Source organism: Artibeus jamaicensis, unplaced genomic scaffold (genome assembly GCF_021234435.1).
Source record: "Artibeus jamaicensis isolate MK-2021 breed Jamaican fruit bat unplaced genomic scaffold, CSHL_Jam_final scaffold_625, whole genome shotgun sequence".
NCBI classification, from domain to species: Eukaryota; Metazoa; Chordata; class Mammalia; order Chiroptera; family Phyllostomidae; genus Artibeus; species Artibeus jamaicensis.
Window position 1 is genome coordinate 2,044,669 of NW_026522051.1, and position 27,901 is coordinate 2,072,569.

General features: G+C 50.1%; 1 protein-coding gene across 2 annotated transcripts; it reads left to right on the forward strand.

Moving 5' to 3' along the window:
• Positions 1-6,375: 6,375 nt before the first annotated feature.
• SELL (selectin L) lies at positions 6,376-26,573 on the forward strand. 2 transcript variants are annotated; one of them, XM_037167448.2, is made up of 9 exons: positions 6,377-6,524; positions 7,350-7,419; positions 9,143-9,529; positions 10,657-10,764; positions 14,510-14,695; positions 15,874-16,059; positions 17,599-17,727; positions 21,547-21,565; positions 25,378-26,573. In XM_037167448.2, the coding sequence occupies exons 2-9, from the start codon at positions 7,350-7,352 to the stop codon at positions 25,394-25,396; spliced, it is 1,104 nt and encodes a 367-aa protein (XP_037023343.2). In that variant the 5' UTR covers positions 6,377-6,524; the 3' UTR covers positions 25,397-26,573. The 2 variants fall into 2 exon arrangements, with proteins under 2 accessions (XP_053515367.1, XP_037023343.2); XM_053659392.1 differs by lacking the exon at positions 15,874-16,059 and having other exon boundaries at positions 6,376-6,524.
• The last annotated feature ends 1,328 nt before the right edge of the window (positions 26,574-27,901 follow it).

Genomic DNA, 27,901 nt, shown 5'->3' on the forward strand with positions numbered 1-27,901 from the left:
GTAGCGTGTATCGCTACAGTTGTCTGCATCCCCCCCCCACCTCCCCCACACCCGAGCCATCCCCGCCTCCTTTCCCTGATTCCAGCCCCCTTGGTTTTGCCCATGTGTCCTTTATAGTTGTTCCTGAAATCCCTTTCCTTCATTCCCCCCATTATCCCCTCCCATCTCCCCTCTGGTTACTGTCAGATTTTTCTTAATTTCAATGTCTCTGGTTATATTTTGCTTGCTTGTTCATTTTGTTGATTAGGTTTCAGTTAAAGGTGAGATCATATGGTATTTGTCATCAACACCTGGCTTATTTCACTTAGCATAATGCTCTCCAGTTCCATCCATGCCATCACAAAGGGTAGGAGCTCCTTCTTTCTTCCTGCTGTGTAGTATTCCATTGTATAAATGGACCACAGTTTTTTGATCCACTTGTTTCCTGATGGGCACCTAGGTTGCTTCCAGCACTTGGCTATTGTAAATTGCGCTACTATGAATACTGGGGCACACAGGTTCTTTAGAACTGGTGTTTCAGGAGCATGTCATTTCTTTTTGTGGCCGCACCACTCTCTAGGACATGCATGTTCCTTTTCTTGCTCACCAGTGGACCGACACTTGGGTGGTCACCGCATTTCAGCTGTTGTGAATAAGGCTGCTGTGAACTTCTCATTTTTATTATTTTTTATTGTTATTGTATTACAGTCGTCGCAATTCCCCCCCCCAGGCCCTCCTCCACCCAGCCCACCCCCCTGCTCCCACAGTGGGTCCTACTGTGCACGTCCACGGGCCCTTCACATGTGTTCTTTAACCAGTCCCTTCCCCAAACTTCTTGTCTGAGTTTCTGAGTAGACTTATGTTTCCAATTCTCTCAGGCACAAACTGAGAAGTGTAATTTTTGGGTCATACGGTAACTCCATGTTTCATTTTTTTTAATGTATTGATTTTTTCTGAGAGAGAGAAACATTAATTTATGGTCCCACTTATTCATGCGTTCATTAGTGGATGCCTGTATATGCCCTGATGGGGGATCGAACCCACATCCCTGGCATACTGGGATGACACTCTAACCAACTGAGTTACCCGGACAGGATTCCCCATGCTTCATAGCCAAACGGTTTTCCAAAAGGGCTGCGCCATTCCTCAACCCCACCGGCAACTGCCGAGGGCTCCAATGTCTCTGCATTCCGTCCACTACTTGGCACCGTCTGTGTTGTGGAGAATCGCCATGCTCCTGGGGGGGGGGGGTTGTGAAGCTGTGTGCACACAGACCCCTGCATCGACACTGCGCAGCTGTCTGAGAAATGTTAATAATCTTTGGAACGCCCTTAAGTTCAATGAAACACAGCACTTACCCTGGAGTTTCTGCCTCATGCCCAACACAGTTCTCTAGATGCTCAGTCAAATGATTCACCTCCATTCCTGCTACAGACTTCAGGGTCCCCCAGGGTCAGAGGCAGGGTCACGTCTCTGCCCCACTCCTCCGGCACCAGGCCGTGAGGTCTGGTGTGTGCCAAGCCAAAAACCACCTCAAGAATCTCGCTGTTATCAAAGAGTCGAAATGTCTGACTGTCTGTGAAAACCGGTTTCATTTCTGGCGTGGTTTTCCAGGATTAAAAAAAACTGTGGTTTTCACACCATCGCTGATGACGGTTGGTTTCACTTTGATTTTTATACTCTATCTTCATTCAAAGGATCACTTAAGAGAACATGAAAGAAAACCATGAAAACGCCAGGATTGATTCCGCAAGTTCAATCTGTTTTCGCGTGGGACTGAAGTGGACACGCATTTTTGAGAGACCAGCTCAGAACGCAGGGGGCACAGGGCTGTCAGCTTTCTCAGGTAGCCAACGGTGGAGTAAAGAACACGAGCGGGACGTATTCAGAAGAAATGCAAAGGCCCAGGCCCCCAATGGAGATGGGCAGGTGCTAAGCTAGAAGTGAGAAGTGGAGCAATTCTGGGTGTTAGCAGATGAGCTTTCATGGAAGAAAACAAAAATCGACCCCTTCCAGAGGTAGACCTAAATGTCCCCCACCCTGTGACCCTAGAAAGACCCCTCTGTTCCTCATCCCTGGAGTATAGGCCCCTCTCTGCTCACCTGTCATCTCCAGGACAGCTCAGCCAAGCCATGTCTCCTGCCCCAGCCTGGCTTTCCTTCCCAAATGCCTCCTTGCCATGTTCTAGAATCCTGCTCCCCGATCGCCAAAGCCCCATACCCTCTAGGTCCCCTCAGCAACTTCTCTCTCTGTCCCCACTGTGACAGCCACCTGGGCTGAACACGGACCATCCCCCTCCCCACCCCACAAATCTCTCAAGTGGACATGTCTGTCTTCTCCTGACCCATCTCTCAGGGCTGAGGGGTGCAGAGCGGTGTCCTCCTCTGTGAGGAATTTCATCTCTGATCTCTGTTCTTCTCACCACTTTTTAAATAATGAGGGGAAGAAATATAGTGACCTTGTGTCTCTGGGGCTGGTGACACTGAGATGCACCCTTTTCTCACTGTCCTCCTTGTGGTGACCTCCCAGCCCTTGGCACTGGCTCCTTCTCATCCTCGCCCTTGGGCGCCCCCTGCAGTCCTGTGTGATGTCGCCCTTCAGGCTCACAGCACCGGCCTGGTATGCACTCCCAGCTCTCCCGCAACGCTCTCCCCCATTCAGCTTTTGCGTGCCCTTCTGCCCCGGACAAAGCCCCCAGCTTGGGGTCGTGGAACGGGCACCGACTTGAGAACTTGAGAAGCAGGAACTCAAGCATCCCTCTCTTTAATCACCTCTCCTGTCTCTGGAGGCTTATTGCTCAGGTATCTCACTGTGACCCTCCTTAATCCTACTTGTTGACCCTCTGGTTCCCTTATCTCTAACCATCCCCTCTTCCTCCTCTATTTCCAGTCTTTTCCATGGCCAAACTCATCTGGTCTCCATCACTGGATTTGTGCCTCCGGAGACAATTCATTCCATTTGTGAAAGCGGTCCGGCTTCTTGCGAGGAGCACACATCTGCTCTCATTTGATCCCTTATTTATTTAGCCATTCAGTACGTTTTTGTGGAGCATCTACCACTACGTGCAAGAATACACTTCATTCTAGAAATACAGCGATGAGCGAGGTGGTCTGTCTGCCCCTAAGGAACCTAGAGTCCAGTGGGGAAGACAGTTACCACACAAGTAGTCACAGGAGAAATCAATCATTTCATCACAGCTAAAGGAACGCGGACAGAAGCTGTGAGAGCGTGAGAGGGCGGGCCCCATCGACGGGGGACTCCCAGGTCCTGGGACAAGCGGTCGGCGTGTTTGAGGCAGCCACGTGGGCAGACACAGCTCTTCGCTGCTGTGGACAGAGCGCAGGGTCTGAAGGGGACACGGCGAAGTGTGAGAGCCGATGCTGGATGGCTAGTGGGCCGAGTCAGCGACTTGGAACCGCAGGCCATGCCGCCAGCAGATTGGGGACCCGGAGACCAGTGCGTCCCTGGGCTGTGGTCCCGTCATCAGGGGTGGTGGAGGGCCTGTGGGCGGGGCCTGCCAGTGGGCAGGAAGCGCAGTTATTGGAAGAACAATGGGGAGGCCTCGGCACCACTGGGAGAAGAAAAAATTTCCCCAGTTACAGCCCAAACTCCGGGCTGATTTTATTCTTCTTTCCCCTGTCTTACTGCCACACATGCCTTTTAAAGTAAAACGATTCAATAACCTGCAGCACGACTATCTGTGTGTGGGTGTGTGTCTGAGTGGAGTCGGTTGGATTTCTCTTGCCTCAGAATCTTGAGAGAGGGAAGTTCCATCTGGCATGTGTACAATGTGGGGGGCGCATTGAACACCTAAGTGGAGATTCCCGGTCGGCGTTTGGCGGAGCCTGGGGGACGTCCCCGGGCAGATGAGTGGTCCTGGCTGGAAATGCCCATTCGGAAGCCATCGGCATTTAGACGGCATTCAAGGCTCAGAGATGGGGTTGTATCACCCTGTCCGTGAGCTTGGGTGCCTGGGGAAGGTGGTGAGCTCTCCGAGGCTGGGCCGTCGGAGAGATGAGGGAGAACTGACCAGTGAAACTGAGAATGGACAGTCAGTGAAGTGGGAGGAAAACCAGGAGCTGACGGGCCAAATAAGGTGAGAGCGGGGACTTGGTGGGAGGCTTTGGCGAGGTGCAGAAGCTCTGCGAGAGCAGTTGTGGGGGGCCAGCGTGGTTTCAAAGCCTGACTGGACAAGGGTGGGGGCAGACTGGAAAGGGAGGACTTAGAAATGCAGTCCAGACGTTTCCCTGGGGGCCGAGGAAGGGACTGGCCCCTCCCGGCCTCCGGGCTCCAGGTCCGTCTCCACTCCGCCACGTCTCCCGAGCTCCTTGCAGGAGAAGTGCAGCGCAGTGACCAAGTGCACAGGCTTCGAATCGATCCATGGGATCGATCCTGGGCTCCCGCTGTCTCTCAGCAGCCACGTGACCAAGGCACCTTGCTTAACCTTTCCGAGACCTTTTTTTTTTCCCCAATCCTCACCCAAGCACATGTTATTAACTTTTTAGAGAGACAAGAAGGGGGAAAAAACATCGATGTGAGAGAGCAACATTGATTGGTTGCCTCTCCTACATGCCCCACTGGGGACTGAACCCACAACCTGGACGTGTGTCCTGACCAGTGATCCAACCCAGTCTTTCAGTTGACAGGTGGCGCTCGGACCAACTGAGCCACACATGCCAGGGTTCTTTCTGAGACTTTTTAAAGTGGGGATATGACTAGTGCCTACTGGGAAGTATTGCATTTAATCTTTCTTTTAAATATATTTTATTGGTTATGCTATTACAGTTGTCCCATTTTCCCCCCTTCACTCCCCTCTGCCCCATACACCCCCTTCCACCCCCATTTCCCCCTTTAGTCCATGTCCATTCGGCCTACATGTAAGTTCTTTGGCTTCTACATTTCCCACACTATTCTTACCCTCCCCTGTCTATTTTCTACCTACCATCTATATGCTACTTATTCTCTGTACCTTCTCCCCCCCTTCCCACTCACCTGTTGATAACCCTCCCTGTGAACTCCATTTCTGTGGTTCTGTTCTTGTTCTAGTTGTTTGTCTAGTTTGCTTTTGTTTTTGTTTTAGGTGTGGTTGTTAATGCTTGTGAGTTTGCCATCATTTTACTGTTTATATTTTTTATCTTCTGTTTCTTAGATAAATCCCTTGAACATTTCATATAGGAAGGGCTTGGGGATAATGAACTCCTTTCACTTGACCTTATCTGAGAAGCACTTTATCTGCCCTTCCATTCTAAATGATAGCTTTGCTGGATAGAGCAATCTCAGATGTAGATCCTTGCCTTTCATCACTTGGAATACTTCTTTCCAATACTTTTTTGAGAAATCAGCTGTCTGATGGGAACTCCTTTGTAGGTGACTGTCCTCTTTCTCTCTTGCTGCTTCCAGGATTCTCTCATTTTAATCTTGGTTAATGTAATTATGATGTGCCTTGGTATGTTCCTTCTTGGATTCACCTTCTTTGGGACTCTGAGCTTCCTGAAGTTCCTGGAAGTCTATTTCCTTTGCCAGATTGGGGAAGTTCTCCTTTATTATTTGTTCAAGTAACTTTTCCACTTGTTGCTCTTCCTCTTCTCCTTCTGGCACCCCTATAATTCAGATGTTGGGATGTTTAAAGTTGTCCTGGAGGTTCCCAATCATTTCCTCATTTTAAAAAAATTCTTGTTTCTTCATTCTTTTCTGGTTGGATGTTGAGCTCTAAAGCTATTATTGTTATTATTATCTTTTTTTTAAAAAGGCAATTTAATCATGTCCCCGGCTCCCCCTTTTCACTGCCCTCCATCATGGAGGACCTGGTTTCAAGTGCTGCTCACTCCTCATCACAGCCTCTGCAAATGCACAGAACCACCTCCATGGGCCGGGGGACCCAGAGCTACAGCTGCCTGCTCTGTTCAGGGTTCAACTCTAGGAGGCGCCATTCCTAAGGATGTCCACTAGGGGGCGAGCAAGGAGAAGGAACCGAAGTGAACCAAGTCTTTGGGGTAGCTGGACTGAGGTTTACCAGACACCATGCATTTGTCGGGAAGACTTTTTGATTGTGTGATATTTGCAATGATCAGGGGCCCTCTGCCACGAGTAGCCAAGAGTTAGCCTAGTGTGTATGCAAAAAGAGAGGGAGAGGCAGAGAGATGGGCAGGGAGAGAGGGCAAGAGGGGGGCAAAGGGAGGGATGGAGGGAGTGTGAGAGGGAGGGAAGAGGAGGAAGGAAAGGGAAGAAGGAAGGAAGGGAAGGAAGAGAGGAGGAAAGGGAGATCCTAACAAAAATACCCTTGGATAGCAGCCCTTCTTAGGGGAAGTGACAGAGCTCAGACCAGGAAAGAAGTGGGGAAAGAGGAGGTAGGAGAGGTGGGGGAAGTGGGGGAGGAGGATGTGAGACTGGGTTAGAAAACCGAAAGACAGCAGCTCTCTGGTGCAGTCTCTCTGCAGCAGCACACCTAGCCCTGGGCCAGGACCGGGAGGACCGGGAGCCCACCGGGGAGCAGAGCTGAGAGGGGAGGCTCCGGGCGAGCGGGACCAGGACCACGGGAAGCCACGGTGAGCGTTCAGCCTGAAAGGTTTTCAGATGCTCAGGCAGAATCTCTTCTGGGGATCGCAGAGGTGGGTAGCCGAGGACAAGATGCAGTGCATCTCATGTTTGGTTTTTTAAAAGCCAAGGACTAAAATCACCTTGTGCTCTTTGAGCCCCTCTTGTTAGAGGTGCCAATTGCCTCTCCTGGACCCGTCTCTGGTGAGGTCCCAGAAGGGCCATCTGGTTGCAGCTGGCACTTTTGCAGCTGGGCACTGTGGCTCCCTGAGACGTGAGACCCTTCAGAAGGCAGGGTTAAAGGTGAGCGGAAGATCTGTGGTCTTGGCCTGAGTCGCTCACAATGCCTTTCTTTTTAGTTCAAGAAACTGAACCACTTTTCCTTGCTGGGGTCTGTTCCATTGTCGAGGTCATTCAGGTGTCTGACGCACCGACCCATCCTGATCAAGTGGGAGACTTTACCATGAACTCTAGACATCAAGAGTTCGTTTAGCACCAGGACACACCTTAAGATAGACTATACCAAGGATCAGAGAGTTTCACCTAACAGCTCAGCAGAAAAGTAGGTGCCAAAAATTACTGAAATACGGGGGAAAAATATCCGAGTGGCAACACTCAGGGACTTGAGGTTAAGACGTGAAAATAAAAGAGACAGGCCTCAGTTCTGAGACAGATGTCCCGCCGCTCTTACCCACTTCAAAGAAATCAGTGACCCCGGCCAGGTTTACTAAACACGTGTGTTTCCTTCTGAACTTCAGGAAAACTCGTAGGAGCCTGCTCCTCATGGTGCTGTGCGTGTGCGATTTGAGAGTATAAATCTTGTCTTTCATTTGCAGATGTTTCCAGGGAAATGTCAGAGTGCTCTGGGGGTCTTCAGGCTGTGGGTGTGGACAGCGCTCTGTTGTGGTACGTTCTGCTATGTTTATATTGCTATGCCTTTTTATTTTTAAAAAATGTGTTCACTTTTTCTTAAGTATCCAGTAGGCAGGCAGGGAAAATTGTTGGGTAGGTAGCTACTAATTTGATCTCTTCTTCTGTGCGGATCTCTTTTCTTCCTCTTGCGTTCAGTCCTTCCCCAGGAACCTCCCAACCTGCCACACCCTTTGCCTTGGGGACCAAATTCTGAAAAAACCCACAAGAGATCTTAGTTATAAAGGAATAAGGCCAATGAAGAAATAGCTAAGAGGAACCTTACAATCTACACACAATCTCTAGATTTCTATTATTATCAGTAGTTCTGTGGACATCAACAGCATGTCCCCGATTGAAGCACAAGCTCTGTGAGGTCAGGCCCTTTCCACATTTTCTGATCCTTCTCCCGTGGGCGAGACAAGTTCTCTGTCTGATTCCCAAAGACTCTTCAGCAATTGCTTTGCCCTTTCTTTCCCCTTTCCTAAGTCAACTCACGTCTTCTTACTCCCTGGCTTGGATTTTCAGCTCAGGCCGAGCAAGACTGCTTCCCTCTGCCCCTCATGCCTTCCTTGCACTGTGTCTGCCTCAGACCACCTGGGTGGGACCCTAGCGAGTCCCTGCAATGGGCCTAGTGCTGCTCCAGACCCTGAGGAAGCAGCAGTGAGCAATGCAATTTCTTCCTCTGGCACTTACATTCCCGTAGGATGCTTCTTTAAAACTCCGGTCCAAGTGCTCTCTGTGTGGCCTTCTTTCCTCATGGATTGTATTGGTGTCATTTCTTTTGATCAACACTGATTATGTTTTCTGTGCACCTATTATTATTCCTTGTTTAGCATCTTGAGGAGACTGCAAAATTGGATCTGCTTTCTCTGCTGTACACAGTGAAAGCTTGATAAATGTTGACGTGAAAACTTTGAACTTAGAGTCGATGAGAGTTTCACGTGGATCGGACCAGGCTTAGAAGGGCAAATACTATCGTGAGGTCATTGTGAATTGTGTGTTTGTTTTGGGTTCTTCAAAGCCCTCATGTCTGAAGCACCCACATGACAACGAAACACCATCCGTTGAGTATCGTTGTGGGCAGAACATGCTCTAAATAAATTTCATATCCTGTATCACTGGGTTCCATAAGCTGTTCTTTCTGTTGTTATGTAGTTAGCTGTCTAAGGCCCTTCCCACAAGCAGTTCCTCCTCTGCTGAATATCACCCTTTTAAGAGCTCTCTTAATATTATGTCATTATTCCTGCCCTTATTTCACTTCTGACTTAGAGACATGCTGGCCTTCCGGAAACTATCCCAGGGATGAAAAAACGATAGTAGACAGTCAATCTGAGAGATATATGGTATTATCCTTCAATTAACTTTAAGTGGCTGACAGCTAGTGAGATAAAGAAAGAGGAATTTCTAAAATATGTTGGCTCAATGTCACTTGAAATTTTGAGAGAGGATGACTTCCTGACCATAAATCTAGCCAGCCACCAAATTCGTCTGCAATGGAGCTGTGTGCAGAAGTATTTCTGTACTATGGTGGGAAAAAAGTGATCGGGAGGAGAAGGCGTAGCTTCTACCTCAAATCGGCAAATGACTAATTCTGGGCCTGCGGAGCGAGGACTCAGAGTCTCGAGGTGTCAGTTGCCTTGTGGCTCAGCCTGGGTGCCTCTTAGGTTGTTTTCAGCTGTCACTGTGAGTTTCTGTCATTCACGCCGATGTCTTTCAGATTTCGCTGCCTACCACGGAACCAACTGCTGGACTTACCATTATTCTTCAAAGCCCATGACCTGGGCGAACGCTAGAAATTTCTGCCAACAGCATTACACCGACTTAGTCGCCATTCAAAACAAGGGGGAAATCGAGTACCTGAACAAGACGCTCCCCTTCAGCCGCTTTTACTACTGGATAGGCATCCGGAAGGTGGGAGGGGTGTGGACCTGGGTGGGCACCAACAAGACCCTCACGGCGGAGGCTGAGAACTGGGGCGATGGGGAACCCAACAACAAGAAGACGAAAGAGGACTGTGTGGAGATCTACATCAAGAGGAGCAGGGATGCGGGGAAATGGAATGACGACGCCTGCCACAAGCCGAAGGTGGCCCTCTGTTACACAGGTAGGCTGTATGTCACACAGGTAGGGGGCCCGCGTGAGGGGAGTCCCGGGCCTGGCCTGTGCAGATGCTGGGGAGCAAGCACCTGCAGAGCCTTCAAAGCCAGCCCCGCCCTCGACATCAGCTGGGACCGTGCCCTGCTGAGCATCTGTGGTGTGTGGTGTGTGAGGCCACCCCAGAGCTCTACCCCTCAATCAGTTTACATCAGGAGGGAGGGGTCCAGGGGCGTCCACCCTGTGGCTCGTAGGTGCCACGCAGCCCAGGATGGCTGGGAATGCGCCCAACACAAAATCGCAAACTTACTTAAAACATGATGAGATTTTGTGTGGGGGGGGTGGGGGATTACAGGTCACGAGGTATGTAATGTGAGGCCCAAGACAAGTCTTCTTCTTCCAGTGTGGCCCAGAGACGCTGAGAGGTGGGATGCCCCTGGGTCAGCATCCCTGCTGATAAGGCAGGGGGTGCGGAGAGCTTAGGGTCCCATCAGTGTCCTCCTTGTGACGGAGGGGGCTCACGTTTGCCACATGGCCTGGTCCTGGAGTTCACCATGTTGTGACAGGGTGGTGTTTGTTACCTGTGGTCTGTAAGATGCCCACAAGGACCACAGAATCCCAAACAGTGCAGATTCTCCCAAGGCCCATTTCGACCGTGAAACATGATCCGTCTGGTCCCTGCTGAACTGGGACCAATTCTTTATCTGATCTATTGAACAGATAAATAGGGACTCTTAAATCTTTCTAAGGCTCTTTCTATGAAGAAGGGGATTGCCAAGCAATCTGACAGCAGAAATGACTGGAGCCGGGCCATCGGTTAACCTGCTCCTTATGTGACAAACTAAGTGATTTCAAGAGTTTCAACGTAGGTCACTACGTCTCCCCCCAACTGTGAGTGAGTGTCAGTGTTGGCAAATTCATTCTAAAGACACGCGTCTGTGGCTAGGTGGCCAGTATATCACAGTAAGAAATAGTTTAGCATGTGGTTTTTATGCAAAGGTTTTTATGAATGCACAAATAAAGGTTTCCTGTGTATTAAAGTACTTCCAGCCCCAAAGCTGTCTGGCTCTCAAAGCAATGACTATGAGCACTAAAAAGCAGTCGCCCCAAACTAACATCTTCCCGGTCCCCTTTAAGCATCCTGTGAACCCTGGTCATGCAGCGGCCACGGCGAATGTGTGGAAACCATCAACAATCACACCTGCCGCTGTGACGTGGGGTACTACGGGCCGCAGTGCCAGTTTGGTAAGCCCCTTTCTTTCCTCGGTCTCTTCCTTTTGTGTGAAGTCCCTGGGATGACCTGGTATGTGCCCCTCTGAGAAATGAGAGGTTTCCATCGGAGGGCCGTGTTCGCACAATGAGGGTACATTTCTGTAAGGATTTCGTGAAGTTGGGAGGGAGTTTCTAGCTCACCTTCTGACAATACATGGCCGAGTTTCTTTCAGACATTAGCGTTCTAACCAGTCCAATGAGCTCCCCATGGGTTTCCGAGAGCAGGGCCCTACCACGCCCCGGGCGTGGCGGTCACCCCCACGGCTCTGTTCTCGGTGGCCCTCGGAAAGACACGTTGAGCAGTGAATCGAAACTCCATCCTGACTTACGAAATCTTTACAGAAAGGTGCCCGCATTGTGCAAGCAGGACCTTGCGATGAAAACTTCCCATTTCTCAGAATGGCGAGTATCATTTTGTCCTAAGTCACTGTAAGGCAAGGTCAGAAAGAACAGTTCACATAATGCAATACAGCTCATAGAGGCCAGAGGTGTATCACGAGAAACCTGACATGTTACTTGGGTTAGGTGTCTCAGAAGATGTAAAGGCAAGTCTGTGGGAGGCTCTGCCCTTCAAGGATTTACAGTTAAGGAGGGGAAATGACATATGCTCATAATTTACTTAGATGGAAAACAAGATAAGCTGGCATAAGCTTGCAGAAACTGGAAATTGCTTAATGAAGCAATCTGGCCTCATTTGACAATTGGAGGCAACTGAGTCTCTTTGAAAATTGAATTTACTGGGAGACAGCAGTTAATAAAATGTTGTAAGTTTCAGGTGTATGATTCTATAACCTATCATCTGTAGGTTGTCTTGTGTGTCCACCACCTCCAGTCAAGTCTCCGTCCATCACTGTCTAGCTATTTATCCCCCCTTTACCCTCTTCTACCTCCTCCCCCTCATTTTCCTGGTAATCACCATATGTGGTCTGTGCCTCTGAGGGTTTTACTGTTTTTCTGGGGGGTTTTGGTACTTAATGTTTAACACCTGCGTCTGGGGCCATTGCCCTGGAAGCAGAGCATGAGACAGACTGGAGAGCAAAAGGAGAGAGGACAGAGAGAATCATCAGGGTCTGTGGAGCCCTCGCAGTCACGGGGGCAGAAGCAGAAAGGACCGAGCAATGAGATGCTGAGACGGTGAGTCTTTGGCCCAGTCAACTCTCTAATGAAAGATACATCAAACCCTTTAACTGCTATTAGATTGAGTTTCAAAACTGGGTTTGAAGTATCTGGGGCCCCAAATACAAAAGTACAGAGAGAGAGAGAGAGAGAGAGAGAGAGAGAGAAAGCAATGTTTGTAAAGAATAGATAAAAATGCAAAGCCGAAGTAAATTTGAATGTCAACCGACTGGAACCGAACTAACTCATTTCACTCGACTAAAGCCACGGCTGCCCCCACCCAGTGCTTCGCCTCACTCCATTCTGAAGGCTTTTTTTTTAATTTCTCTCTCGTGGGCATGTCCATGCTGCCTCGGCTGCCACCATCTCTCTCTTTCCAGGTTCTCTTTCCACCTGCGGTCATTTCTCTTCTGTCCTCCTCCTGGGCACAGATCCCAGCCCACGCACCGCTGGTATCTTCTACCTCTTTCCATTGCTTGTTTGGCCCTCTGTGTCCCCTTCGGTCAGACTTGCCGACTTTTATGAACTCACAAATCCGTGTGAGCTTTGGACCGACACTCTGTTCGCAGCCGTGAACTCTAAAACAGGGTGAGCACATCCTCGGGTGCCCACACAGCACTGCCCTCCTCAGCAGTTGTCCTACTGTGCTCCTCATCTCTGCACGTGGTGCCACCATTCACACGGCTGCTCTAGCATGGAGCTCTCTCCCCAGCCCTGCATTCCTGCAAGCGACACGCTACTCATTTTCATACATCATCGCTCCAATTTGTCTCCTGCTTGTCAACTTGACTACCACCGTCCTCATCAATTTCCTCCTGGAGGATTGCAGTAATTTCTTAGCTGAGTCCCACGATGTTAAATCAGTGACCCTCTGAAAGACAGATGCCACATGATCTTACTTCTATGTGAAGTCTAATGAATGGAATAAGCTGATGAGCAACATAGAAATGGAGGCATAGACGCATGGAGCAGACTGACAGCTGTCAGAGGGCAGGGGAGAGAGGGATGGATGAAAGAAGGTGAAGGGAGTAGCCAAGGAATATATATGCATGACTCACAGACACAGGCAACAGTGTGGTGATGGCCTGAGGGATGTGGGGGGCGAGGACTGAGTGGAGGTGGGCAAAGGGGGAACAAAGGGGATATCTGTCATAGTGCATATAACATAATATGAATACATACACACATACATACATACATAAAACTAGTGCCCCTCAAATATATTATTCATACTGTAGCTAGGCTGACCAATCAAAACAACCAAACAAACACCACCTGTATCTGACCATCCACCTTTAATTTCCACCTGTCATTTGTCCTACAGGATAAAAGCTAAACTTCTCGAGACCTAGAGTAGAGCTGGTGTAGAGTAGGTGTTCACTAAATCAATGAAGAAAGATACGAGTGTCTTGTCCTAGTGCCCATCTTTGTCCCTCGTCTCCTTTCGCCTCGCCCACGGTCTCTCCTTTCCATTCTGATGGTAACATCAGAATGCTTGCAGTTCCCCACACCGACCTCCTGGGCTGTGCATCTTACTTTCTTGCTTGCAGATTTCTCTTGCATTTTGTGCATGGCTAATACACCTGTTTGTTTTGAAGACAAATTTCATGAAGATTTCTGAGTGCCCCCTAACAGGCCATGTTTCCCTCTGTTTTGTTCCGATACCTCCACAAGTATTTCTCTTGTTTACCCACGTTTGCTGAGGAGGTCATATATTTAGTCACCTGGATACCCCCACAGGCTGACAGCAACCTGAGAACAGTAGGCACCTTACTTACCGATCAGTTCATAGGTCAGATGGAGACTGTGCCTGGAATATATTGATCACTTGCCTATGGGCATGGGTTGAATTGGAGAATGCAATTAACTTTCATCTGGACTTGAAAAGTACACAAAAAATGTAAAAAAGTTACTTCCAATTCCTTGGATCCATTCTTTGTTGAAATCTCAAGAGCAAGGTGACAACAATGGCTCAAATTCGATCAGACATAAGATGCGAGAATTACAACATTTGCCCACATAGCCGTGGCAGGTCTGCAGTGACCAATGTTCAAATCTTCGTTTGACCCACTCCACCACCCATCAATCAGAGCAGGGCCATAGATGCAGCTTCTGCAGAGGGTTGTCAGCTTCAGAAGAACCGAAATTCTGGAACGGAGCTAGAGAGGGTGAAGACAGACTCGAGGCTGGTGTGCTTCTCCCCTTGTAAATAAAGAAAACTAGTTACAGACACCCACCTTCTCTCCAAACCTCCTCCCCCCAACACTCTAATATACCCAGTCATTTATTTCCGAACTGAGCTGATCATCCCCATTGACACCTACTTGGGTTTAAAAATTCCCTCCCCAGATGATGCCCCGGATAACTACATTAGCTAATGTCCACAGGAGACATCCTCCGAACCAGGCTCTATTCCAAGTCCTTGACTCGCACTCAGTCCTTTCACCCCCCACACCGACGGTAGGAGGTGAACGCAGTGGGCATTGTTCCTTTTTCGTGGTTGAAGAACCTAAAGCTGCAGGGGTTCAGTGACCTGGCTTAAAAATACTGGGTCATCAGGCCGTCTTCACCGTACCCAATGCTGTCCCTTTTCTTACTGAAGTGATTCCGTGTGAGCCTTTGGAGGCCCCGGAGCTGGGGACCATGGCCTGTGTTCACCCACGGGGAAACTTCAGCTATGGCTCACGGTGCGCCTTCAATTGCTCCGAGGGAATGGACCTTGCTGGGAGCAAGGAGACCACCTGTGAGCCGTCTGGAAACTGGTCCTCTCTAGAACCAACCTGCCAAGGTGAGTGTGTCCGGATGGGAGGCTTGGTCTCGGTGGTCCTGAGCTTGCAGGTGGAGAAAATGCAGATGGGTCTTACTAAGAAGTCTGTACCCTCTTCTGGAGCATAGTTGAACCTGACACTGTAGACTGTGATGCTTTTCAGAGAGGTGATTGCTACTAAATTTCAAAAGGAAAACCTGTGAATGAAAGTAACGGCCAAATACTGCTGAAGCCATTTCACAGTCTCGCAGTGTGTGCGTGATTTCCAACAACAGGCAGGGTCACATGGTATTTTTTTTCTTTTTGTTGTCATGGAGCAAATAATCAGTCTTGCTGAACCTCAGTTACATTTTGGTTATTCTCTCCTCTCAGTAATACTTGTTTTATGTGGTGTGCTATATAACACGGAGCGATTTCCTCCTCGGAGGGTAGAAGTCTTTTTTTTCTTCTTTTCATTGTTTAATTTGTTTATTCTTGAAATAATTTTTTACTCTTTCTCCTCCATGAACTCTCAGGAGAATAACAACTACTATGAAAACAACAACAACAAAAAACCCCACAATGTCTTGATTTGTTTCTTTCTATTTGAAATAGGGTGAACGTTCTCTTTGTAACTAAGACAATCTGTTCACAGAAGGAAGCTGGTGGCACTGAATGTGTGAAGTTTTGGTTTCCAGGTTCTACATTTATGCTTCTGACTCACTAGCTTAAGTGGTTGAATTCTCAAAATAACTAGCCAAACCTTTATTGAAATCATAGCACTATATCGAGCAGCACACTGAAGTTCACAAAAATGGAGGGACTTGCTTCAGAGAATTGGGGTGTTTTTTAAAACTGCTTGGGTAGACTTTAGAAGAGGTGGAAGGGAGGAAGTTCTCCGTTCTCACGGAGGAGATTCCGTGGGAGTTCTGGAGGCAAGGGCCCCTCCAGCAGACGTGGAGGGTGATACCCGGACGGGCCAACCCTCCCCTCCTCTCTCCACTCCCACCCCCACAGGCTTCCCATGCACCCCTGGCTCGCTGCCTCCCCTCATTCTCACAACAGTAAATTCTGGAAGCATGACCAGAAGCGATTTCTAGATTAGACCTGTCTCAAACCGTGTGGCAACTTCCTCCGCTGAGTTGGGTGGCTTTGGCCAAAAACCTTTGGTCGAGTGAGGTCTCTGCTCAGAGTCTGGTGTTTTTTCTTTTCCATGGAAGCGATGCGGTGCAAGCCTCTAACGGGGCCTGATTTGGGGAGCATGAGCTGTACTCACCCCTTGGACAAATTTAGCTTTAATTCCTCGTGCACCTTCAGCTGCTCAGAAGGAACCGAGTTGATCGGAGAGAATAAAACGATTTGTGGACCCTCTGGAACCTGGTCGAGCCGCACTCCAATATGCCAGAGTGAGTCGGTTTGCCTCAATGGACTCAAGGCTTTAAAATGGAGCAGAGGGTGGGGAAAGATATATCGAACTTTCATATTTCATGTTGCTCAAGGTACGTGTCTTAAAAACAAACTCGTACATATGAATTTACTGTCTAAGCCTGGACTACTCTTGCTTCTTCCTTCGATGACAGACACTTCTTTTCTCCAGCTCATTCTCAACTCCTCTTCTCTGAGTCCCTGACCTCTAAACCCGCTGTCTCTGCTGACTTATTACATACGCATTCTTCTGCTCCAGCACAATCTCACTTCTCTGTTAGTCCGTTGAAGTGCCACTACAAAGGCCACCGATAGCCACATCACTCCAAAAGTAGCAGATGTGTTTTAATTGCCATTAAGCTGAAGCACCCCAAACCTGTCTGCGTATAAGGGCTATGTCTCCCTCATGTCTCTGTACCCTCTGCCTGACAGTGCCTCCCAGCGGCTGCTAAATAAATGCCCCTGACATTAGCATGGGAAAGACTAGCCACCCAGGTGTTCTCCTGAGGCCACTCGCATTAATGACAAATGTCTGTGAATGGCAGGACCTGTGGAAGCTACCAGAGAAGCTGCTCTCTGTAGGGCCTGGGCCAGGGAGTGGGGCAGGGGGTCGGGAGGAGGGCGAAGTCCACAAGGGGGGACTGAATGCCAGGCTGTGGGACCTTTCCCTTTAAGGCTGGGCTAGTGCCCATGTCCTTGCCCTCCTGCAGACAACAGGTGCCCCCTGTTCAGATGCCCTGGGAACTTCAGCCTCTTTTCCATTGTATAGTTGGGTGTGGGGATGGGAGCACCTTGAAAGGGCTCTTCAAAGTACCGTGAAGAGTGAGGAATGCTGGTAGATCCTGTGCCAATATGCAAGAGGAAGTTCCTGTATCGGGCGCTGTCAGATCAAAAACCCTTCACACTGGTGTTTTTTTCAATGAGAGTTCCCAGATGAGCTTGGTTCACACTTACGAGAAGATCTGGGATATGTCCCTCTGCGCGCCTTTGAAGGAGGGCGGGAGTGGGAGGACCGGGCCATGTGACAGGCAGGTCAGGACAGGTCGCTGGGGCGGGAACCGCGAGCCCAGAGGTTGGCCCTGCTGCCTCGCGGTGAAAGCAGGAGTGGTTTCCTGTGGCTGGTAAGGAGCCTGGTTCAGGTTGCTGGCTCTTCTTTCTCCTACGGTCATGTGGACCTTTTAGCTCTTCTCTGTGTCTGGGTTCCTGACCACTGCCCAAGGTCACGGAGCTCAACGCTTCTTGACCATGTCCTTATGTGTATCTCCCAGAAAGTCTATTAATCGTGCATCTCGGAACTGAGACCTCACACGCATGCGCACTGGTCTGGGAAAGCTGGTCCAGTCTTCACCTCTGCCAGGGACTCACCATGGGCCTTCCGCACCCATTTGCCCCTGTCAGATGGCATCAGATGCGCTCTTACGGGGAGACGGAGGGAGGGAGAACGTCTAATACCATGGAAGGGCACCAGAGAGCCAAGGCCCGGGGCCTCACACGGGGCACCTGCCTGCTTTCTCTTTCAGAGCTGGACAGGAGCTTCTCCATGATCAAGGAGGGCGACTACAACCCTCTGTTCATCCCCGTGGCCGTCATGGTGACAGCCTGCTTAGGGGTGGCATTCATCATTTGGCTGGCAAGGCGACTCAAAAAAAGTAAGTGAGCCTACCTTCCTATGAAAGAATAATCATGTAAGAGAAAAACAAATAGAAACCCACGGGAAATGATATAGGACACCATGTTCTGTGTTCTGTTGACGTCAGGCCGGGAGACAGGGGAGGCAGCTGAGGATACACTGGCATTGATGTGCGCGGGCTGCTTTTTGTTTTTCTCCCAACAAACTCGAGAAAAGGCCTGTTGTCTTCAAGGCACCTTGCCGGGGTGGGATGGGACAAAGGGTCCTTTGTTCTTATTTCATTCTGAACAAAAGGGTTCATGAGCTCTGTCCTCTACCGCCGATGTGCCTTTGATTTCAGCGCTGTGGTTCCTCTTGGAAATGAACCTGAGGCTCAGTGATGTTTTCAGGGCCTTGCTCCCAAATGCCTGGCCTCATCAGGAGACAGGTACCTGTCTGGCTGCCGACAGGGATGAGTCCCCCCCACGTTTCCTCCCCAGTGTCTATTCACGAGGGGCGCAGCCCCAACAAGCACCACAGACTCCTGTTTCCCCTCCACTCCGGCCTGGGGAAGGAAAGGGAATAACAAAGGCTGCCTTGAGCAGCCAGTACTGCCCTAAATAGCAGATGAACACATGGGGAAGAGCAGCAGCACTTGCCCACCTCCCCCTGATTCAACCCCGAAAAGTGGGACCAACCTAAGGGTTACAGGCCCCAAGTCTGAGGCAGACCTTGGGCGTGTGCTGCCATGTTTGGCAGAAACTCTTAAGACTCTGCAATTCGGGCACATTAGGCAGCTTTTAACAAACCCCTGCTCTAATTTGGGGCCAGCAATGACCTTGAAACAGCAGCTAAGCAACTGCCCTGGGCTGCCTTTCTTCGGGCCGCTGATTGCCCTCCCATTCCTCTTCCTTCAGAGTCAGTGCAGTGGGTGTGGCAAGTAACAGATGCCCCTCCCACTCACCCATCCTCCCTGGCAAATGCAGGAAGGGCGTGTACGATTTCCCAATGGTCTTCCACTAGCATTTGGTGGTCCATCCCAAATTTCAGAATAAGGGGGGCACATCAGATTTCTAACCAACTCAGAAACACAGTGAATGGGGGCGCCATAGATGTGCAAGAACTTCAGTAATGCACCAGAGAGCCCCCCTGAACAGTTCAAATATCTCTGCTGTGAGAAATTGGCTAAGACTGGGTCCCCTCGACCCACAGCACGGTGCTAGGTACATAGCATTTCACAAAAGGCGAAAGAAGGGGATGGGTCTCCCACGACTGATGGTCATTTCCACTGAGACTTCTAAGCCTGGCCCCAGCCGTCCTTTCACTCCTCCTAATGTGGGTGACGAGGGCAGCACTGAGGGGGTGGAGGATTGTGGGTACGCACCTACCGCCCACTGGGCAAGGGGATATCGAAATAACCTTTTGGGACTTTGGGGCTGTGAGACACCTTGGTAAGGAGGGTACGTGTGTCCCCAAAGTCTAACAGTTTAAAGGAAATGGTAGTGGAATCAAAAGGACAGAACTGAAGCAACATGGATTCAGTTGAGGGGTTGGCAAGCTGGCTAAGACTGTGTTATAAGGGCATGGGGCACCAAAAAAAAAAAAAGCAGAGGGGTTATTTTTACATTTTTTTACCTTGGAGTCATTTCTGTACAAGATCTCAAACTGATAACTTGAGAACGGCATGCCCCTGCTGTGGGAATCGGTGTGGGGCAAACAGGAAGCAGCGGGCAATCAGATGAGTTACGGTTCTGCCAACGGAGAGCACAGAGGTCCCAGAAGATCACGGACTTTGCAGGGAAGCTGGGGTGTCTCTAATGTAGCGGTCAGAACCCTCTCTCAAGGTCTCCAACTTTGAAGCGACTTTGTCTTCCTGAAATTATAGCTGCAAGTTCATTGAAACACGATGGATATTTTCCCTACAGAGATAATGTTCAAAATGGTGGGTAGGCTCCCAGGCTAATCCCCTACAGGTTTTCTAACACAATATAGCAGATGTATTTATAAGAATAAAAGTCAAAAACAAGAAATCTGGCTATAGCCAGGACTCATCGACTCTGAGGCTTTTATAGACTTTGGGGTCTCGAGAAGCTGGAAAAGGGGGAACAAATAGTTAGAGCATAGCAGCCAGTGAAAGGACCAGAATCTTGACCTCTGTCCTCCCGTCCTTGGATGGAGCTTTTGAACCTGCACTTTGACCCCTGCACCAGTTGTCTGGATACCCAGATTTGAGCTCCTTTCTTCTGAGAAAGGAACGGGGTGGGCCACAGGAGCAAGCTCCCCTGAGCCTCCGCTTGCCTAGAAACGCTTTTTCCCTACCATCATCGTTCTCTGCTGAGTCATTATTTCTGGCCCCGTTTGGTAAAGGAGGAAATCCAGGCAATAATGTTTTAGGCCAAATCTCTAAAGTCCCTGGATATTGGCGAGGGCCAGACCCAGACTCCCACTGAGTTGAGCCCCTAAAAGCCCTGTGCTCTGTTTGTTTGTTTTTTTTTTCCTCAGCTGGGAGACTTTCCCACCTGAACCAACTCACAGGTTAGAACAGGGCACGAAACTGTACACATACTCCCTTAGTTCCCCTTTCTTAAAAAAAGAAACTCTCTCAGTAGGAACAGGCTTTTGCTCATGTACGGTTATGGGTTTCATTGTTCCTAAAAGAAAAACAGGCATGAAAATAAACAAACAGAAATCTGAAATTAATTCAGGTTGCATTCTCTCTGCTCAAGCATATTTGGCCCATGTCATCAACAGGCTGAACTGAGTTTTTGTGGAGGAAATGCTGAAACTAGCAATCTCTGACATTTTAAAAGTTTAAAGTAGTAATTGAACACTATCTAAGCTTTAGGCTCCGCATGAAATACTTTGAATACATTGTGTAAATCCACTCAGTGAGGAAGCCATAATTTCACATCCTTCTCCCCGAAGGAGAAATTGTGGCTTGAAGAAGGTGAGTAGCTATTCAGAGACACGCTGCTAGCGTCAGGCAGAACTGGCGTCCAGACCGAATGATTCTAGGACTCCAGTTTTAGCCACTGAAATGTATTGCTTCCTGGGGATTTCTTTTCCTACTCAGAGAGGGGTTTTTTTTGTTGCTTTTGTTTCAACACCATAGTTCATTCATTTATCTACTTATTTATTCTCTGCTTTAAAAAAAAAAGAGGTCATGTAATTTACAAAATGCATCCAATGTCACAAGTTAAAACTAGTTACAAAGTAAGAAAAAGGAGGCCAACATGAACCTCACAAAAGCGGGTTGGAAGTGGGGGGACACAGAAATGTGTGTCCACCTGGTTGAAGAGGGTCTCTCAGGTCTGGCCCGCGTTTCCTTGCAGCCAGTCAGAGAAGGAAACCAAATCTGCTAGGTGAGTCACTGTGTTAGTAAGATCAAAACACACTAGTTACTAAGACACAGTGGGCCATTCCCACCACTGAGACCGGGGGAAATGTCCCCGGTGGGTTCTCTTAGATGAGGCGGTGGGAGCAGGAAGGATCAGCAGTGAAGTCCCCTAGGGAAGCATCTGTGGGCGTTGGGGGTGAGCACGGCAGGTGGGGAAGGGAGAAACCCGTGGACGGATCCACTGGGTCTGACCATTGCACAGCGGGGGCTAGACTTGTCGTCACGAGCAGCACCGGCTGTGGACTGGAACCGTGCCCTGTCTGAGTACTGACCGCTGTTTGGGCAGGGGCGTTAACCCAGCACCGAGAATCGGCTCAGACGCAGGTGGGGCCCACCCAGCAAATGCGAGGTACACGCTTCAGAGGGCAGCTCGGAGGGCGGGGGCCTCCCTCTACTCTTACTTTAAAACACTGAAATGGTTTACTTTTGCTGATGCCATTTTTCTATTTCTTCTATTTTTAGGCAAGAAGTCACAGAAAAGGTAAGGTTTATCGGTTTCTACATCTGTCAATCTATTCTCTACCTTCCTAAGTTGCTTCCTGTCGTAGACGCATTGGCTCCTTAGTGATTATTTACCTGGGGCCTCATTTCAAATGAAGTTTCCAGATAAACCGATCCATCCGTCAGCTTCCCCTAAAAGCCAAGGCTTTTTGGTGTCAATGGAGCTGAATAAACGAACGAAGAAGTGATGTCCTGTTAGGAAAAGGCAGTTACGTAAAGGGAGCTCTTTCTCATTGTCCCCAAATTTATTTTTGAGGGTTGGACACACAGGGCTGTATTTTTCCTCCTCACCCTGCTGAAAACGAGGGCAATACTATGTATGGTACTGAGGAAGCCTGCACTTCAACAAGTGGACCATCCAACTGCCACGTTAGAGACACCCCGGCATGTGTTGGGAAACCGTTGAATCCAGGTGCTAAGAGGCAGGTGTGATTCCCAAGCCTCGGTGCTTAGCACAGAGCGGGTAGGTGACCACTGTTCTGATAAGGGCTGACCTTCAGAAATCAGGAAAAGGGAGAGAGCACAGGCTCTCCCGGCAGCGTCCCCAGAGAGGCAAATTTTTTTTTTTTAGTTTGGTCTTGAACCTCATATTCCTCTAACTAGAGAAACACATACTTAGAAAATGCAGGCATGTGAAAAATGGGTGGCCCACCAGGCAGAAGTGAAGATGGTTAAACGCTTACCGGTTGGAGAGGCTCAGCGACTTTCCCTGAAAGGTTAAGAAGGAGAGTGTAAGTGAAACGGACTGTGAAGATGAGGTTTTCGGTGGCACACTAAGCACCCAGCTAGATGGCGGACTCCTTTTAACAGGCCAGGCATAAAGCAAGAGGGTCCCCAAGGAGGCTGGTTGATGGTTCACACCATCGTCCTGCCGACCACAGACTGTCCCGGAGAAGTTCGGTGGGCTCTGCTCCGAGTGCGGGGGTGCAAGACAGGGAGTGAGGTGACGTGAGGCAGCTGAGGTCAGATGGCGGAGTAAGTCAGAAGCCCCTCGCTGAAGAGCAGGGACTTTATGCTGAGGTCTCGGTGGGGGAGGGGGTGTCACCACAGAGCTTTAAGTGGGTGGATGTCACGCTGGAATTTGTAGCTCAGTCATCTTTGCATTTGACCTGTGGGGATCACTCAATACAAAAGTGGGCAAACACGAGATGTGGGTGAGTTTGGAGGCAAAGAACTGTTTTGGAGGCATTTGAAAGTATTAGGTTAGAACTGTCTAGAGCAATAGCAGGGAGGATGAGGTAAGAGGAGATAGAATCAACTGAACGTGGTTATTGATTGGCCAAGTGAGAGAGAGAAGAACCAGAGGAAGTCCCCCTGGCTCTGGCCGGGGACTGGCGGGTGCTTGCTAGCCACACCACACGGCACTATTGACTGAGATGGGAAAACGGAAAATGGGAAGTTTTGGCGGTGGGGCCCCTGGCTCTGTGCCCGTGTCTCATCCACAGTCCGTGGCTCTGTCTGCAGCACAGGGGCTGCCCTGGGGCGGGAGACGTGGATTTAAGGGTTCCCGCTTTACAGGAGGTAACTGCCACCGGGGGGACCAGGCACCATCAGGCAGGCCGTGCGAGAATGGAGAAGGGTGTGGGAGATGGGGGGGCCCGAGGGACACCGACAGCAAGGAAAAGGAGAAAAGGAAGAGGTTGCCAGGGAGTTAGAGAATGAGGAGAGTACTTAGGAAAGAAGGAAACAAACTGTTTCAAAGGCAGCCGGGAGAACCAGTAAGCGTCCCCTGGGTGTGGCCAGGGCATTGGTGGGGAGCCTGTTCTCGGTCTCAAGGTCAGGACAGAGGTCCGATGGGCAGGGGTTGAGGACTCAGTGCGGCGAGAAAGTGGAGGCAGAACATGTAAGCCTCCCCTTTTGGGAAGCTTGGCTACAAGAAGATGAGGCAGCTGCAGGTAGTTGGATGGGGCCATAGAGTCGGCGGCGGAGGTCCCTTCACTGCCCCGTCTGCCATTTGATAGTGCCGGCAGGTCCCAGACGATCGTGGGGCTGGCCTCCCTGTCTCTGTGGGCAGGAAATCCACACGACGCACGGGCCTCTTTCATGCTCACACCCAGTGAGTGAAAGTCTTCCTGGCACCCTCTCCCCAGAGCGGGTTCTGGCCACAGGAACCACCCGCATTCTAGTCACCGCTGGATGGAAGCAAGCGATCAGTCCAGCTTTCTAGATGTCCTCAGCGGACAGGAAGGGTATCAGCACTAAGCTAATTCCCATAGGAAGCCAATTTCCACATTAGGTTCCCCAGTTCGCTGATTTTTTACACGAACTTGTCAATGGCTGTTAATGGAACATCTCGGGGCAGGGACCATGCCAAGCTGGACTGAGACACTCAGAGGAGTGAACCCTTGTCCTTGACCTCCAGGAAATTATGTAGCTGGGGAGTTAGGACAGAAATATTTTTTATAAAAGCAGGAAGACTGTGGTAGCGGTCCATGAACTCTGTATTGGATAAAAAGCCCCCTTCCAAACCCAAATTTTAGAATCCCAGAAAAGCCTCACAAGGCTTGTACCCACCCAGACCCAAATGCAGAACAGCCACTTCATTCACTTCGTGCTTCTGGGACTCAGGGCTCTTGCCTCCCGGGTCAGGGCTGTGAGCCCCAGACGCCCCCTCCTCAGGGGATGGGTTTTTTTTCATCACACTGAAACCACTGTGGCATTGGCACTGAGGAAGGGTGGGGTAGAAGAAGCAGGGCGTGTTTCCAGAACAAGGCGAAGGTGCAGAGAGCACTGTCACCCAGCACATGTGCGGCGGTTATTTTTCAAGCCCTTGAGCTAACTAACGTTCATGGTCCCGTGTGTGCGGTCCTCTGAGCCTTCGGTTGGCAAGTGAGGGACTTGGAGGGCACTTGTGGTTTCGATTCTTGCTGAGTTATTTTGACTCTTCTGCAAAGTGGTTCTGTTTGTCACCTCGTTTGGTTTCCAGTGTCTAAATTCTGCCTGGGTAGAAGCTACACCCAAGGTACACAGGAAGGTGCAATGCCAACCTCAGGGGAGGGTCTGCGTGAAATTCTGTTTTCAGAAACACTCTTGCCTCTCTGTGTTGGCGAGCGCTCCTGCAGCTGCTGAATTGTGGTTTGCCAGGGCCGTTTGCCCTGAGAACAGTCTCAGAATCTGCTTCTCTCTCCGAACGGTGGGACTGAGACACATCATTATTCCCCCCCACCCCCCCCACCTCATCTTTTCCAAGAACGAGATGACTACTTCACACCCAAGAAGGTGTCACCTCCTTCATGAAACTGAATTTGTCACCATCTCAAATCATGCCCCGCCAGAAGCAGGCCTTTTGGACTCACCGCCCCAGCTTTCAGGAGTTTTGATTATTCTCGGATTTCTCTTTCCTTTTGAGCACATCATCTACGTTTGTTTCCCTGACTTGCCACTGTCCCAAACCCATGGGAAACGCCCCAGGGGGCGCGCCAGCTCTGAGGACAGGGCCTGTGCTGCAGACATTTCTCTGAGGCGAGCAGGGGCCCAGCGGCCAAGCATCGCCTGGGAGCTGGGGGGGGGATGCAGACTCCCAGGCACCACCTGTACCCACGGGGGCAGCCTGCTTTCCACACCTTCTCTGGGTGGGAGGGGGGGCACCTGAAAGGGTGAGAAGTGCTGCTTTAGGGCTTTCTCTTCTCACCTCTGTACCTCAGCAAAGTTCCTGCAGGTTGTCTCACCCACCGAAGATATTTCCTTGACTCTTCTAACCTTCAGTAAATATCTACCTTTCCTACTAAGTCTTTCACTTTCGCCCTTTGACGCTCTTCTGTTTTAACCTACACTCTCTTGTTTTTCATTCAGCATGGATGATCCCTATTAGACCACCCTCTGGGACGGAAAGTTCTCTGGATACTAACGCATCCCTGGACCCTCCGACCCTCTGATCCTCCGTGAAAAGTTTTGCACGGCGTGTCCGCTCCACAGAGATGATGTGTCCCGTTCAGCGCACCAGAAAGGATTTCTGCAGAACCAGCAGCTGCTTTCCCATTGCCCGCCTTGCCTTCGACCCCCAGCCCGCCGCTGCTGTGGTTTATGTGACTCAGGGTTTTATCCTCTTTTGCATGGAGAAACAAGACCCCAAGGGGAAGGATTACTGTGGAACATGAGGACACCCAGTTTCGCTCTCTTTCTTGCCTGTTGTTTCCAGTTCCAACTCAGAGCTGTACCGGATGACAGTCACTTCTCCGTGCTCTGAGAAGTCCACACGTATCGTCTGTGTCACAGACCACACTTCACGTGTTGGGGTGCATTCTTACAGAAAGTTAGTAAAACTCGTGTTATCCTAGCCCTTCGACTCCCACAAAGTAGTGGGGCTTTGCTCTGAAAGGGAGAAGTCCTTCCCGCACTGCACCCCCTGTCCTGTAGAAGCAGGGCACCCTATGTGTCGCCCCCTGCCTCCCCTGCACCCTGCCACTCCCCTGGTCAGGGGACTCCCCACCATGACACCCCATGAGCACCACATCTGAGCAAAGGCAAGGCAAGCTGGCCCTGTTGCCTTGCCTTTTGGATTTGGGTTTTGCTGTCTGTTTCAATTACGCCTGCCCAGATTTCTTTCTTAGCCACTATACTGTCAATAAAGAACCTCGCCACCAGGATGCAGCTACAGACAACGTCCATCTCTCTGATGTCACACAGAAGAGTTAAAACAAAGTGGAAAGAGATTCCTTGCCCCGTGCTGAGATGCTCCCCCTTCCCTGCCCCCAGGTCTCATATCCACCTACCTAGATTCCATCACGCCTTATGCCTTATCTCAGGTATCCCCAGCCTCACTGCTTCTTCCCTAACTAGTCCTCACCTAGCCCAGTGCATGGCTGTCTCCCCTTCCTGGCATCCTACTGCAAGGTTAGTCTGAAATCCGCAGTTTTGTCCTTAAATACAGTTTGGGTTTGTTCGTTTGTTTTCTAATGTGACCTACTTTGTTATTTAGAAAATGATCATGTATATGTTTTCTCCCCAATAAAATCCCACTTTCCCTAAAGGCAGAGATGGTGCCACACTCCTGGAGCATCTGGTTCCTTACTTGCCACTCATCAGTGTGTGTTCCCACGAGTGAGAAGGAGCTTGCAGTGTCCGTGGGCAGGAGCTGCCGCGAACCCTCCCTCTCTGGCCTGTGCTGACCTGAACAGACGCTCATCAGTGTCACCGGCCGAAGCCTTAGAGGCCGGGAGGGCCCCGTGTAAACACCGGTGGGACATACTCCCGTGTCCCGTGGCCGCCACAGCCTCCTCTGTGAAGCTCTGAGAGTGATTTCTCGTTGATGATTATGTTTTCCTTTCTTGGAGCCAACTCTGATTCTGAGTCACAACGGGGCTGTTGTGAAGATTCCCCGCCGGGTGCGCTGTGGGCCCCGGGAGGTGCTGGGAGGAGTCTGGGGCGCATCCCTCAGCCTCTCCTGGCAGCGCTGACCACGGGGCCTCATTCAACGGGCACGTCAGGGTGGGGGCTACTTCTTGGGGGTAAGGTGTGTATAGACTGAAAAGTCTTATGTTGACGTCCTAAGAAATTACGGTCTTAGAAATTACATGACGCCACATCTTTTAAGTGCAGGTTCCTCAGGTTCATAAAGAAAGAAGGGCTCATAAGATAAAGTTCTCCAAAGGCACTGGCTTCGACCTCCCTGAGACTGAGCCTCCTGTTTCCTTGCCTATAACAGGAGGAAGAAATATGCCTTGTTCATCTCGCAGTGCATTTGTGACAGTTGAGTCAGGCGCGAGACTGCTTTGTGAACTGAATACCGATGCCGATGTTCCCCCCATTGCTGTCTTGTCTTCCACACTTTCCTGGTGTAGGGCTTGAGGAGGTGCAGATCTGAGGCCGTCTCTAGGTTAGAACCAGAGGGCCCTTCACCTGGGTTCAAATGGGAGCCCGGTGCTCAGACCCTCGCCAGAGGTCAGCCCTGGGCCTGCTCCCGCTCCCGCACACTGGCCGTGGGGAGGTGGGGAGGCAGCAGCCCTTCCTGTGCCTCTGTGGCGTGACCCTGCCTATTTTCACCCTCTCTGAATGTCAGATTCATGTATGAAATAAGGTGCCATTATGGGGTGCCCCCATTTAATCTGGATGCCTCCAGATTAAATGACCCTGAATACCAGCCTTCGTGCAACCAGCGAGATCTAAGGCACACGGAATCATCTATTTCTCTAGATTTGTTCACCAGATTTGCCTGGTGGGTCTGGCCACATTACTTTAGCTTCCTGAATATAGGTTTTATTAAATGAAGGTTCAGGATTCAATTTTATGACCGTGGCTCTGATAAGAAAAGTCTGCCCCCCCGAGTTCACACACTCCCCGTGAATAACCCTAGTTTTCACCCTCGGCTTCCCCGAGA